The sequence below is a fragment of the Anabrus simplex genome, chromosome 6 (genome assembly GCF_040414725.1).
Source record: "Anabrus simplex isolate iqAnaSimp1 chromosome 6, ASM4041472v1, whole genome shotgun sequence".
Lineage (NCBI taxonomy): Eukaryota > Metazoa > Arthropoda > Insecta > Orthoptera > Tettigoniidae > Anabrus > Anabrus simplex.
Genome location: NC_090270.1, coordinates 251202683 through 251218981, shown reverse-complemented (window position 1 = coordinate 251218981; position 16299 = coordinate 251202683). Strand labels below are relative to the sequence as shown.

The following is a 16299-nucleotide window of genomic DNA, read 5'->3' as shown; positions in this document are numbered from 1 at the left end:
AAATGAGATAGTTTGGCTTGTTTCACTTTCCTTGCCTTAAGAGTATAAACCTTCTTTTGCAAACTTAGTAATGAATTCAAAGCATTTTCACTACAACTTTTTGCACTGATGTAATGCCTACACACATCGATTGCACTTAACACTTCACTCAGTTCAGTTGTTTCAAGATTCAAGTCGTTATCTCCATCACTGTCATTACCGCTTGTAGCTGGCCCATCACCACAGCGTTGTTGGTATACATGAGCATTAACCTCTTCATCTGGTAGTTCTCCACATACAGCCAGATTATCATCAAAATGCACAAAAGTATCACATTCCACATCCTCCGGTAGCGTTAGCTCATTGCCAGACAATGCTTTGTCCCCATAATCATCATTATACGCAGCCTCTTAGTAGGACACCAGCTTTGCGGAAACTGTTGCTGATTGTGGAGGGTGACGCCTGCCTTCAGGCAGCCAAAATAAAGTCCATGGCTTGTAGCAAATTAATGGAGAGAGGTTCATTTCCTGCATCACTCAGTGTTATTAAATGTTGAACCAGCATTTTTCTATACTGTAATGCACTTTGAAATTTGCAATGATGCCCAAATCAAGCGGTTGTAGAACACTGGTACAGTTAGGAGGGAAACATTCCACTCAGTCATTCTCCAGAACGATTTGAGGTGGATGTGCTGCACATCGATCCATAAGAAGAAGGATCTTCTTCTGTTTCTTTTTCATTCTAATGTCCAGTTTTTTCAACCATTGTTCTATTAGAAGCATAGTCATCCAAGAATTTCTGTTGGATTCATATGCCGTAGCTTTTGTTTTCGCACCCTTAAAACACATTGGATTTCCTATCACAAGTGGAGGAAGTCTGTCAAATCTATCTACGTTGGTTGCGAGAAGTACTGTTAAACGAATTTTACTTTTCTTCCCTCCATGGCATGAGTCACATTTTTCAGCTAATGTTTTATTAGGAAGGAGATTGTAGAATAGGCTGGTCTCATCACAGTTGTAGATATTTGGATGCTGATGATCACTTACGATACCCGGCAGAACCTCTTCTTTCCAGTGTTGTACCGTGACGTCCACAGCTTTTGAGTCACCGCAAATTGTTCTCCCTGTGATTCCATGACAATCTTTAAATCCTTGCAACCATCCTGATGAAGCCTTGAAATCAGCAGTGATACTCATCATTTTAGCTACATCTATCGCCTGCCTTCAGCATGTCACCACTAATTGGTAGAGCTGCAGCCCGCTTTTGCTGGAACCATGTGAAAATTGCTTTCTTCAAATCTACACCCCTTCTTGCTGACGGCTGCGCTTTGCTGATTTTGAACCCAGTTTTAAGAACTGATCCAAAATAGCGTTTCTTTTACTGATGACTGTACATAGCGTGGTATAAGCAGTCCCTAAGTCGGAAGCAATTTCAGTTTTTGTTTTGTGTGGATTAGCGTCCACTTCTCATATAAATTTTACTTCTTCATCTAGGGTATAACTTTTCCTTTTTCTGTTCTCCATGGCTAATGAGAAGCAACTGAATGACAAAACTACTGTTCAACAATAAACACCAGATACCGGCACCATGACATTTTACTTTTCCGTTTTTCCCATGAAAGAAATTCTCATATCCAAACAAATTTACTGTATTTTCTTTTGTTTCTGCACCAAAACCACCCACTTTGCTTGTAATGCATCTTAATCTTTGGCGGCATTGTGAAGGTTAAAAACGACGAAGGTAGAGAAGGAGCGTGATGGAGAGCGAAGGAGACTCGCTCGGTTGGCCTTTGTTAAGCCGCCAGTAAGTAATGGTCAACAATATCACTCGGTGAAACTCTTTGTGTTCCGTTTCAGCACCGAAACCCGACCGCTCTACTTCCGCCTACACCGATAAAGAGGAAACTTCATAAATACAGTGGTTTCTTTTTAAAGAGCACGTGCTCATTACAATTACGCAAAACTCAGTTATATTTCACTGACACTTAATATGTATAACAACGAATTATGTATAATCAGATTACGTATAAATAAGGTTTTATTAACACGCTTTTAAATTACATTTTGCCGGGTCCAAAAAGGAAATTACGTCCAAATACGAATTACGCAGTGCATAGTTACGTATAAAGCAGGTTCAACTGTATTGGTATACTAACAACCTGTCTAGTCTTCACCTGGGAGCCATTTTTAATTTATGGTGATAAGCCTTATAAGATTTTCTTGTAGACAATATTAGTTGTTTTCATCCTGATGACTCATTCTGATGTTTTTCCAAGGTTGTTCTGGCCACCTGCCTGTTGACTACTCAGACTGAAAATTCTGGGTCTTTTTATAATAAGCCTGCAGCCTAATTGTAAAACGCAGTCACATGTAAATGACAATGCAAAAAGGCTAGCCTCTTTGCAATTTCTTTGAAAGCAGTATTATCATTATATTTAATATTATAATGAAGTACTCATTTGACTTTTTAACTTCTTGAATCACCTTTACTGGTTCTGTAAAACAAGAATGTGAAGTATTCAGTAAAGACTTAAGAAAATTAAGTCAAAACAACAAAATGAGTTACAAATGACAGGTTTCTATTGAAACTATTCCACAATATAAATTACATTATTATTAATTAAAGGTCACTTCAACCATTGAGCAATCATCACACATCCTACTTGCATGGATTACATTTTGAAACACATTCTACACTATGAAAAAGATGACTATAACACAATCTCAATTAAGAATAGTACTTAGGCATATTGTCTTAAATGAAAATTTATGGTAACAATAGTGAATTCTGAAATGATTTTCTGGAAGGCTACTAATAACACCTATTAAAACTGAAATGACATTTTCAGTTGCACTCGATATTATTTTTGAAACATGCACATTGATTTGTTTGGCACTGATTTTTAGTGGGTTCACAGCAACACTTTTAAAAACCTTGTCCACCGAATAGTGACTGTTTTGATATTGCCTATATTGCCTATTGCCTATTGTTACTATTTTTGTGTCCCCCCATTGGGGTGACATATGGTTATTAGGTTGACTATTTGAATACTGTAAATGCACCTTCTTGGATGCATTTTGGAAATAGCTTGTTTTTTCGTGGCATTTGAAAAGTTTGAAGTGTGAATCAAGGTTAACACTTTAGCGTCGACGTGTATGTTTGCTTTTTTCGTGGTAAACTGCTGAAATGCAGTATAAATTTTTCGGGTTGTTGTGGGCTACGGATGTTCGTAATTTCATCCATAGATGATAATCAAAGGCATATTTTATGTTCAAAGTTACTATTTTTGTGTCCCCCCATTGGGGTGACATATGGTTATTAGGTTGACTATTTGAATACTGTAAATGCACCTTCTTGGATGCATTTTGGAAATAGCTTGTTTTTTCGTGGCATTTGAAAAGTTTGAAGTGTGAATCAAGGTTAACACTTTAGCGTCGACGTGTATGTTTGCTTTTTTCGTGGTAAACTGCTGAAATGCAGTATAAATTTTTCGGGTTGTTGTGGGCTACGGATGTTCGTAATTTCATCCATAGATGATAATCAAAGACATATTTTATGTTCAAAGTTACTATTTTTGTGTCCCCCCATTGGGGTGACATATGGTTATTAGGTTGACTATGCAACAGAGAAAGCGCATGTCACCCCTACAGGGGTGATGGCCTTTTTACCTTTGTTGTTGTGGAACACTGTGCTCTGTACTGTGAGCTCTTGATTTACGCGCCTTTCAACGAGTTCCTTGTAATTTACAGTTTTGTGACAAGAATTTAATTCATGTTATGTGTTTCTATGTTGAGTAAGCCATGATTACCGATAGAGAGATAGAAGAACAACTTGAAAAGGGTTCGAGTGTTGAATCAAGAGATGTTGATATCTAGGATTTGCAATGTGATGCTACCTTTTCCGAGTCAGAATTCGACAGTAGTTTGTGTAGTGAGGACACTAGCAAAGATTCCAGTGCTGCATCGGGCAATGATTCAACCAAATTGTCAGCCAGTGACAATTACTGGGGAACATTCTCAGGTTTGCAGTAACATTTTTTTTTTATTCACACGTAGCCCCGGTTTACAATTTCATCTGAGTGCTAAATCTCAACCAGTATGTAAGAATAAAGCAATAATAGACTCCTATCCACATTACTTTCCTTGCTATTAATAATTTAATTCTGATGGTTGCTTATGTCAGAGAAATTCCACTGTCTGTTGCGCAATGCACAGCGTGCTGAGAAAGGAATGGGCACTGCGCTGCACTCTATGAACACCTTACGTGAACAAGCAATGCAATACAACAGCGAATGGTAGCGCTAGTTTTGTGCGACAGCCTAAAGTTGAGAGGCCTAGACACACTGCTGTGTCACCCCCTGAGGGGTGACATACTCTATTTTGTATGAGGGTCCGTCACCCCACATGGGGTGACATCGTCTTCAATGTGTTAACTGCATGGAGGAACGGGCCTTAGAATATTTTCTATAATTATCGCCAATATTGTTTATTTTATTTATTAACGATATCTTGGATGGGCATGGGGCTAGTAATTGGGCTGTGCCAGTAATTAATGGGTTGGAGGTAGCGGGATTGATTTTTGCTGATGATGTGATATTGATGACTCTAACTTCAGGGGGAATGCAGAGAGCTTTAAATGCAGTGTCGCTTTTCGCGAAGAAATGGGACTTTAGAATTAATGGGAATAAATCTAAAATGCTAGTAGCCCAGGTAAACAAAGGAAGAGGCGAGGACAGGAAATGGGTCCTGCAGGGAGAAAGGTTGGAACAAGTAAGGAAGTTGGAATATTTAAGAGTCATTATTAACAGTAAAGGAACTTGGAACGATCAGATTAGTAGGGCGAAAAGCAGAGATTTGGCAGTCCTAGCCTCAGTCAAAAACTTGCTAGTTAAATATCCGGGTACCAGTTATAAAACCTTGAGGTTTTTTTTTTTTTTTTTTTTTTTTTTTTTTTTTTTTTTTTTTTTTTTTTTTTGCTAGTTGTTTTACGTCGCACTGACACAGATAGGTCTTATGGCGACGATGGAATAGGAAAGGGCTAGGAGTGGGAAGGAAGCGGCCGTGGCCTTAATTAAGGTACAGCCCCAACATTTGCCTGGTGTGAAAATGGAAAACCATCTTCAGGGCTGCCGACAGTGGGGTTCGAACCTACTATCTCCCGAATACTGGATACTGATATAGATGTTGATTCCCATAGGGAATCTGAAATATTTGTTCTGAATGAGTAAATTTATACTGTGCACAGCTAATGCAGGGGCGGAATTAATGTGTGGGGAGGATTTGGAATCTGAGTGTGTGAAAAGAATAGTTAGATATGGGATGAATTTAAAAAGACAGGAAAGGGGGAGGGTATTACAGGCCGCGTATGAACAACAACAGAAGAGCATGTATAAGGGAGGCTGGCTAGAAAAAATTAAGGGATATTTGGAGATGATAGGTTTGGGGTACATATGGGAAGAGGTGTGGACGAAGACAGAAGCTAGAAGGATAAGGTGCTGTCAAGGAGAATTAAAGACATGTATAGGCAGAAATTCTTGGTTGAAAGTAGAGTAAGAAGTTCTCTTAATGTTGTTAATAAAGTAGAAGAAGTAACGGGGATAAATATTAGATACCTTGAGAGGTTAAACAGGAGAGGGTTGATGTGGTAGATAATGGGGCTTCATAAAAATATGGGATGGTTAAAAGGTAGAGACAAGTCAGTATGTATACTTTGTGGAGCAGAGAACAACCATTTTAACTTATTAGGTAATTGTGAAGAAACAAATAAGATCAGAAATAGTCTTTTGAGTGCCAAACATCGGAAAATGTTAGGAATAGGGGACGAGCGGAGTATTATAAGGTGGATTATTAAGGAATGGGAAGACGGAGGACAATTGAACAGGTACTTACGTGCGGTTAAAAATGCATGTGTGAGAAAAATGGAAGAAGGAGTTTCATATGGCGATAGTGGTGAGTATAGCTTGGAGGGAATAAGGGGGTAAGTGTTTGGAATGTGGGCGGATGTTTATGATGTTTATGGGGATCTTGTATAACAGTATCCAGTGGTTTGAGTTTGTTAGGTAATTTCAGCAGTAAGTGAAGTGCTGGTGATGTATACATAGTGAAGGATGTAGAATTCGAGCCTGGAGGTGAAGTAAGACCGAGTGACAGTGGTGGGCATTCAGATTGCGAAGTAATTGAGTATGTAAATAATATGGTATGTACGAAAGGTAGAGGCCTTATCAATTGAGAGATTGCAAGTCAGTGTGGGATTGTTGTCATTTGGTGTACTTTAAATCCAGGATAAGTAGGTTAAGGAACAAGGATTGCAAAGTAAGCAACTGTGCATACAAGGACTGGAGCTGAATCTGTTGTAACGTAATGTCAGCTTTTTTTTTTTTTTTTTTTTTTTTGCAGAACTATCTGTTGTGACGGTCATGTGCTGAATGCAAGGTCAAGGTTAGGGCTAGATTAGTTGTTTTGTAGGTAGGTTCTTGTTTAATATTTTATAATATTACTGTAACCTTATTATTTTTGCAGGAAGCTAGCAGCAGGACATTTGGGCATGTGCATTTTTTTCCCCTCATTATTCTCACATAGTAGGAGATAGTAAGGAGTGATGGGCAAGGGAGAACAGGACATACGGTAACCGTAAGATAATGGGGTGGGACAGGCCCACCCCAAATATGTTAAAATAGGGAGAAATGCGAGAGGCGGGATATGGGAGGAGAGCGGCTTCAGCTTCACATGGCCGGCCGCAATGGAATGGTGAGAGAAACGCACTGTCATCTGGTAAAGTTGTTGGGGTCTTTCTTAGGGCCTCATGGATAGGGCCGGTCGTGTCATCATCGGAAGGGCGGCTTCTTCTCACCAGGGGTGATGACACAGCCGGACAGTATCAGTAGATTGTCTTTAATACTATTTCTTGCTTTTATTTTATTATCCCTTATTGTTCATTCATTTTGTTCCTTAATATTAAGTGGAGACGATGGACGTGGCATGAGGGACTGAGGATGACTGCTGTGGTGACCCTCCCTTGGGAGTGTCACGTTTCCGGGATATCCAATGAACCTCATGGCATGCCGAGGAATCTTGTAATTTTCTTCTATTCTTTTGTTGTTAGTTGTCCTTGTGAACATGTATCAGGGCTAATTCGCCTGTTATGTTCAATAAATACTAAAATACTAAGAATATTTTGTATAGTGGCAAGGGTTGGCACTTTGAATTACGAATTGGCGGTTAATTCGAAATCACATAATTTGAAGTCCAGTTTGTGAGTCCCAACGACTTCGAATTAACGAGGTTTTACTGCATACCATTTACTGTGAACGACAGCACTCAGGACCTCCTGGAAGACTGTGGCATTGACATCAGGTGACAACCAGCCTTAATATTTAAAAAAGCCAATATTTTGTATTCATGAGACATGAGAAGAAGAACCCAACTGGTCAGTATAAGTAATGGCAAGGAATAAAGAAATGAATAGTCATATATAGAAATACAGAAACATAAATAGCAACACATTTTAGGATAAAAATAATGACAGATCAGAGGGAGGAATAGAAAAAGAGACCAACTTAACAGGTGAAGGACAGCCTGCACATCATCTTTCCTTATCAATCCCAATTCTTCTTCAACCATATTTTCTCAGTCCTCGGTAAGCTTGTTTCTGTTTCCCAGTCTTGTGAGGAGAGTAGGTTTCAGCAGTCACTGTGGGAAGTGTGGAATAATAAGAGCCAGATGAACTCAGAAGAAAGGGAGAGACAGATAAATAAAGATGAATTCAGGTTGAGATTGTACTTATCCTTTTTTTTCTTTCATGTTTGTCGTCGTGTTGTTTTCTGATCTCCCTCTTCCAATGCTGGCATGCCATTATGTATGTCCTGTAATTTCTTCCTGTTGATATTTTCTATTTATGACTTGATTTGTCACTCAGTTGTTCCTTTCAGTCACTTATACTTGTTTGCAGGTATATTTTATATAGTACATTGAAATTGAAGACAGATTATTATTTTATTTTTTATTTTTACAATTTTACTTTACGTCGCACCGACACAGATAGGTCTTATGGCGACTATGGGATAGGAAAGGCCTTGGAGTGGGAAGGAAGCATCCATGGCTTTAAAGTACAGCCTCCCAGCATTTGCCTGGTGTGAAAATCGGAAACCATGGAAAACTGTCTTCAGGGCTGCCGACAGTGGGGTTCGTACTCACTATCTCCCGGATGCAAGCTCACAGCTGCATACTCTAACTACACGGCTAACTCACCCAGTTAAGACAGATTGTTACATTATTTCAACTTCAGTAGATTACTGGAATGAAGGGAAGTTAGACACATGATTTTCTGGGCTTGGAAAATCTGCTTTCACTCATTTTTATTTTTCATGGTAATCATAATTTCATTTTAATAGCTTAATTTTCTAACATTGTTGTTGTGTATGTTCTGTGTTGACTTGCTTGTTAAAATCCATCAAAAATTATAAATGAAATTTAATTTTTATAGGTATCTACATGTTTGTACTTCACGCTCTGTACTTGTTGATTGGGATGGTAGCTACTGCATTTCTACAAGCATCCACAGTCACCAAGTTTGCCCTGATTTCTATTGTGCCTCTCAACTTGGCTGTAATCTACAATCAGGGCAGAGATGCTGCTCTATGTTTCACCCATATGACTATTGTCATTATCACTATAGCAACAGGTATGTATAAGGAGAATATTCAAAAGTATTTCTTCAGTTAGAGACTTCATTTTTCTTTGGAGATAACACAGTGTTGAAAATGCCAGGTATTGTACATAGTGAAGGAAATGTTGGGAGATTCAATCTCAATTGTACCATAGCCTAAAACGTCATGGAAGTAGGATCATTGGAAAAGCCTTAAGCTTGACTCTTCTCATTCTTCTATCATAATCCGTCATTTAGCTCCCTCTGTGGATCAGTGGATTCAAACATAGCAGAGGTAGTTGGATTTTTTATAATGCCTCTCAATTCAAAGTAAACAGTGGCCTGCACTTTACATATGCATACAATTCACAACATGGTATATAGGTCTCTCAAAGTGCAAGCGTAACCGTTTTAACCTTTTAACATAGCAGTTATTTACAAAATTGTGATTCTGTTTTACCTAATTTTTTATTGTTAAAATGGACTCTTTATTGAAAAAACAGTGGCAGTGGTAACAATGCAAGTAAATTTTGCAAACTTAACAATGAAATATAAGCTGCTGAAAAGTTCCTATTTTAAAATTGCGAGTATACTCGTGATATTTTTTTGGGTTCATATTTTTAACTTACATGTAAAATAAATAACACAGCACTAAACAGATGGCAAGTAAGATAACATGGCACTCAATACTGTGCAAGAAAAACATTGTTCATATGTGTGTGGCTGTTTGAAATGTCCTAAAACAATGATCAACACAAAATGCTACATCTCACTCCTTACACATGTACCTGGATTCTCTTCGTGCCTTCTTCCCTCTAGCATTGCGCACACAGAACTATCAGACTCACTAAACTCAGTGTCAGACTCTTCTTCACTCTCCATTTTCGCCTAACAGACAAAATACGCTTATATAGCAATAAATACGGAATAGCCGCGAAAACGAGCCACCTGAGTCACAGACATCCACTACAGTTGTGTCAGAGACATCTTTTGGCAAAAATAGGAATCTGAAGTAATAATTTTATAAATATCTGGCGGAAATACTGAAAAACAACAAGAAACAAGTATATTCGGGTCTTTGAATGACATAGGTACTGATCAGTGAGCTACATTCCCGAGTATACTCGGGTTTTTATTTTATATAAATATATAAAATCCTGAGTATACTTGGTCTTTTATGCTAAGATGTTAAATAATCACATTTTCAGTTTATCTGCTGTAACACAAATTGGAATACCTTTTAGAATCCCTTGTTTTCAAAGTATCATCTGCGTCATCTTCATTGTTAATATTAACATAACTCCATGTAGAACAAACCCCAGTTTAGGAACATTTCACATGCAAACAAAGTAGAGTGAAACTTCGTTAGTGTGTTCCTCATTAACACATTTTCTGCTTAGCTCGTCTTAAATTTGATGTCCGAATTCTCATCCTATTAAATCTGTATAAAATACAGTCGAACTTCACTAACTGAAAGTGTCTGTGGAGGCTGAAAGTTATCAAAAATTCGAGCTATAGAAAAACCTATATACTACTATGGCACCACAAAAAAAGTCAGCTGTACTGGTATTTACTTCCTAATTTTTGACAATGTTCCTTTTTTTTTCAACATCTGAAACTTTGTTATTTGATATCATAGTATGCCGCAAGGGAAATCCCCAGGAATTGATGAAGTCAGCACGGACATGATTAAAGCAGCAGGAGTCCAGGGTTTACAGTGGCTACACAGAGTGCTCCTCTATTCACCCGAATAGCCCCACGCACTCTAATTTTCCTCTGGGGAATGTTTTCTGCAATTTCTCTGCTATTGTAATAGGTATCTTGGTATTCATGGTGCCATAAGTCAAGATAAGGTTCCAAAACCGAAAATATGATTTCCTCTAATCTCTTGCCTTCTCCAGTATAAATCTCTGTGTTTCAAATATATCCTGTAGTAGTCTCACATACCATATCTGGTAAGTTTTCCAGTTTTCCAGGATTGTAGTCCTAAATCTAAGCCTGCCACACCATGGGATCATGGATTCGGCAAGAGAAAGCTTCTGCATAGGTTTATAGGATTGAAACTTAGTCATTAAATGGTCCAAAATAGGCCTTATTTTGTAGAGTCTGTCATGATCACCAGACAGATTACTGTTAAAATGCAAAAAATTCCAGATCTGTTCAAAATGATTTTGGCTCATGACTTCAGCAAAACCAGGCGTCCGCATCAATTTATTTGTTCTAGTTCCTTGTAATATCCTCCCTAACTTGACCCATTGGAATTATTAGAGCCAAGAACATTTCCACCACGTTTATATTTTTCCATTTCAGGGATTTGTGGGTGGTTTTATATCTCCCAGAATTTTGTTCATAATAGAAATTTGATTGTTCCACAGCAAACTGAAAGTCATTGCCAAGGAAACAATCTACTACCTCCGGCATACTCTTGAGATTATTGGCCATATAAGTAGGTCCAGTAAAACCTGTAAACAGTTCTAGGTTTCTATTTTCATCCTTATTTGCCCATCCATCTACCATAACCTGTACCTGGTGAGGTATTTCTATAGTCATGTAGTTGGTGAGGTGGGAATTATACATATCCCAACCTAGAAACTATTTTTTTAGTGCACAGATAACAAAATAAATCTTTTAAATAATGTAATCAAATACTTTTATTTGTTATACAGAATGCACAAAAATCCAAGAAGAATAACTAAAAAATAACACTATATCCAATGAAATTGTTTAGTTCACATGTTATTTGTATTAACCAGAAAAGAACAACATAGGTGAAAATTGCAACGAAATTTCAACTGTAAATCAGTTTATTCCAAGCTTCATTTAGTGCAGTTTTCACAGATGCGAATCGTACACTGTGCACAGATGGGCACCGTGCAGTGAGCACAAAGAACTTTGTTTTTGCGATCACTTTGCCTTGGGCAGATACCACGTCTCTTCAATTGACCCCCATTGTCCTGGCATTGTGGAAAAGGTAGAGGTTCTCCCAAGATCAGACATATGGTAAACCACAACTCATGAGATAGGGGTCATGCTGAAGTCTAGTGCGCAGTGCTGGCTGCACAAGTTCCTTAGCGAGTGACTTCACAAACTCCATTCTGCTCTGCACTGGACTTCCTGGGAAAGTTGAGAAGAGCACAAATGCATTGACTAGGCTGATATTGAGAGGATGGTGAAGAAGATAGCAAGCGGCCACCAATTGATACGCCGACTTGTAGAGTACACTGTACATTTTTCATCTAGAGCATCTACACCTCCCTTTGTTTCATTATAGAACACAATACCTTCTGTTTTCTCTGTAATGGCATCTTTACTCTTCCTGTGATGCATTGACGATGCAAGTAGGACAGCCTTATTCTTCTTAGGCACAAATGACACCAAAGTCATGTCTTCTGTGAAGCTGTAAAAGCTGTACTTTTTTTTTTTTGCCTTGTGCATGGAGGAAAGCTGCTGGTACCTCTCTCTTGTTTTTGCTTAATGTTCCCACATATGCGAGCCCATTTTTGTTTAATTCTGTAACCAGCTCGATGGACGAAAACCCTTTATCTGATGTCACTGATGTCACGTTCTGGTTTGTCCCACCAATGGGTTTTGAAAGTCGTAGAACAGCTTGTGTTGGCTTTGCAAATTTCTTCTCGTCTTCTATTTCTCTTGTTCGGTGTGGGTTCTTTTTCCTCTTCATATGATGTGCTTACTACATTTGACAGGGATATGACTGTCTGTGAATGTGATGTCTCAGGTACATGAATCCCTTGAGGAACATGTTCATCATCAGAGAGGCTTTGTTCTGATGCACTATCATGTTGACTTTGAAAATCAGGCTCAGCACTGTCTCCTTCTTTACCATTAAACTCACTCTTTTCATTGTCAAGGATGTCCCTGGCCCACTGCGCTAACCCTGGGTCATTTCTTCTAACAAAATTCCTTGAAGCTGCCATAATTCACTGGAACATTTTAAAAATGTCAGGGTAAAAACCACGTAACTCATGAGCTGGGGATTGATAATACCCCACATGCCGGAAAAATAACAATAACTAAGCACTGATTACTTCAGGCAACATTCGCAGAGCAACTGACTTCTCCAGAGGTACAAGCAAGCATCAGACATTTCACGCATTCCTCTGGCGCAGGCTCCTTCTTTCGCACTGGCTGGGGTACTTGCAGCCACCACCTCGCCATTTATGGGTTAATGTTACTACTATCATTGTCATCTTCACTCATATTATTGTCAACAGACTAGTCTGAATTGGATATCGATCTTCCAGTTCTTCGCTTATATTTTGATGTTGACGGTCCCACATCCGGTAAACTATCAGCATGCAATTCTCCCAATATTTCATTATCATTCAAGCTGCCTCTGCTGCCACTTCCTGTACCGCAAGCACTGTCAAGAAAAGAATATTTCTATCTTAATTACGGTCAACGAAGATTTTAGTTTGTAAACAACACATAGTAGTTTGACAGCAGAGAGGAGAAAATTATACAAGAATGAAGCACTGTGAGAAAACGTTAATTTCCATAGCCGGTTGTCCGCGTACCAATACAAAACTATGTTAATTAACGTAACCTGTCATCATTGTGTTAAAACTAGTTGGATATCTATGTTTCTACCCATAACCATCAGGCAGTGCTGAAATATTAGTTGAGGAGTTATAAAGGTCAGATCATAATAATAGAAAATTTACATCCTACCATACTACAGTCTTCACCTTCAAGAACTAGATCTTATTATTCAGGTGCTGTCTCCTTTCCTCTTGCCGGGAGATGTGAGTGCTTGTAATACCTTCTGGGGCTCTCAATCCTGAGACTGTTGAGGAGTAAAGTTTTAGAGGCTACTATGAAGTAAAGCTAAACAGAGTATAGTATGTTATAATAATTATACTCCAAAAACCATAAAGCCAATAACATTATTATAAATAATTGTGATTGTGTTATCTGTTCCAGTTCACTGGCTGTTTCTCCACATCTATGCTTACTGGGTTGCTTGGAGGAAGTTGGGGTATGAGTTTCGTCCACAACTGGTAGTTAATGGCTTTACTCCACACACTGTAGTACCTTCATCACCAGTGCATTTGTCTCTAAAATCTCGTCTGAACTTATGTTGGAAGACTGTGAGGGAGGCCTGGATTGCATGTACAAGTGAGTATTGTGTTGCTTTGTAATTAAATAAATGTAATTTGTAATATTCTAAAGTGGGAGAAGTCATGCCAGTCTCACAGTCACATACTTCTTTCCCATCACCATTGTTTCCTAATTTCCATAGCTTACAATTCATATTGTAAATGACTTTCTTTTTGTTTTCTTCATATCAGCTATGCTTGAAACTGTAAACCATTAAGATGTGTGAGAGAGGTGGACAAGAATCCAAATTTTATGTAGCTTGTGATATTAAGCCATGGGATTTATAGTCTTACATGGAAAGCTATTATATTCTCGTCATTGATGGGTTAGTTTTGATACATGCAACAGTAATGCAAGTTTGTGTTTCTACCCATAACGTCACCTAACCGAGTTCAGTGTTGGCAGAAGAGACAGAGCGTGTCTGTACTAACAACAGTTAGCTAGTGTAATGTTATTGTTGATAAGTTTTAGGAGCTTGAAACACTTTTTTTATTCCAGCTTGGTAATAGTAGGGCATTTGAGAACTAGAATTTCTCCTTTTATGATTCCGTTTTTCTTCTCATTTCAGTTGTTGTCTTCAGTATCTTCCTAATCAATAGGGGTTCATGACCTCAGAGTTTTGCACCTTATAAAAGCCAACACAACTACCACCCACTAGCTAGTTTGTTATCATGACGACTGAAATGTATTTCCGTGTCAATAATGCTCGCCTTTTGTGGACTTGGCAATCATCATCATCATCATCCTAAACCATCTCCAGTTTCCCGGGTGTGGTATATGAGCCTCCTCCATCTCATCCTGTCCTTGTACCATTCTTCCTCCACCAACTTGTCCCAATCATGACCTCTCAGCAGTACATTGCTCTTAACTCCATCTATCCATTTCCTTCGTGGCCTTCCCACGGGTCGTCTTCCTTCTACCTTTCTGTCAAATTCCTTCCTTGCAGTTCTGTTTACTGGCATCCTCTTCATGTGACCAAACCACTTCAGTCTTGATATCTGAATCTTATTGAGGAGAGAATCATCTATTCCTACTTCTTGTCTAATTTTCTCATTCCTAATCTTGTCTTTCCTGGTTTTCTGGATCATAGTGCATAGGAATTTCATTTCAGCTGCCTGAAGTTTGGAATTATCTCTATTGGTCAGTGTTGTGGTTTCGAGACTGTATGTAAGAATTGGTGTATAATAGGACTTGTGCAATGTCATTTTTGTTTTCATGGGTATTTGTTCATCCCACAGCAGGTGTCTTACCTGGTGGTAAAATTGTGTTGCCTTATTGATGTGGACTTGGCAATAATAATCTAAATTAGTGAATATCTCTTATCTTAATTCATACAGTAAAAATGTATGAGACTTGAAAGTTGCTGTTTCTACAGTGTTGGTCATGCACAGTATTATTATTACTATTATTTGCAGATATATTTGGAAGTTTGTGAAAAAATATAATAGTCATGAATATCTCCATTATCATTCCTCGTATGGTAAAAATGCATGCAACTTAAATGTTCAGAAATTATATTTTGCCCAACTTTTTATTATGTAAAGCCTTTCAATACAGATCATATTAACTGAGTAATATAACATTTCCTGCTTTGGTCCCCTTAATATTGCTACATCACTATATATCAATCAAATCATATGTAGTCTATTGCACAACCCAGCTATCCCTGAACTGAAATACAAAGTTTCAAGAAATTCTGTTGAGCCATTGTCTCATCGTGTAACAAATAGACGGACAAAAATTGAACAGAACCTAATTTTGTATATCTAATCTGAGATTTAAAAAAAGAAAAAATATGAGGGAAAATTTTTAAGTATACAGACAAAATTACAATAACTTTTCATTTTAAACATTCACCGACTTAGTTGTGCTGAGGTTGTGTAAAATTGCCTTGTCAATGAATCTAAGCTTTCTTGACTGGGTCCACCTCCTTTCTTATCAGGCAACTCCTCATTTGGTCTTGTGAGACCGAGTGAACTCCTTTCAAGCCCTCGGTCCAGAATGTAATGTTATTCTTACCTTCCACCACCATTTGGGTATACATACACGTACCTGCTACTCTCTGTCTATTCCAGCAGCATCTTCTTTCTACTTTAAAACTGCTTCTTCAGTCTATTCTTATTTTATTAAGTGGCTTCACTACCTTATGTTTGCCAATATTTTCAAGTGGAGTAGCATATACTCCAGTGGCCTAAGTTATGAAATTTATCTTTCTTCCCCTATTTTCCTTAGGCTTTCATTGTGGACTCTTTTAAATACAGGTTCCTTAAATCGTCTTTCTAACTATGTACCCGTCATGCTCATTGCGATGCAGTCAGTGCTTCTTTGAATAAGTAATCCTCGTATATTTCCTCCTTTGTTTTGTGAGCTTGGAATTTTATTTATTACTAGGAAAAGATGACCTTTTTTTACCCCAGAACCTCTTTGTAAACCACATTTCTGGTTTGCCTTTTGACTAGGCTACTGGCAGAGCTAACTCTGGAACATGTGACATAGAATTGTACATGTGAGAAACAGTCCTCTCTCGAGTTTAAAAAAAAACACAACACATGAATTTTT

At 38.2% G+C, this 16299-nt stretch overlaps 1 protein-coding gene across 1 annotated transcript in view; it reads left to right on the top strand.

The window, feature by feature from the left end:
- The window catches only part of LOC136875956 (protein brambleberry), a 146638-nt gene that overhangs the window by 99570 nt on the left and 30769 nt on the right, over positions 1–16299 (top strand). Inside the window, exons 7-8 of the mRNA XM_067149573.2 lie at positions 8461–8658; positions 13564–13758. Of these exons, the coding sequence (XP_067005674.2) occupies positions 8461–8658; positions 13564–13758 (393 nt within the window). The remainder of the gene's footprint in view (positions 1–8460; positions 8659–13563; positions 13759–16299) is intronic.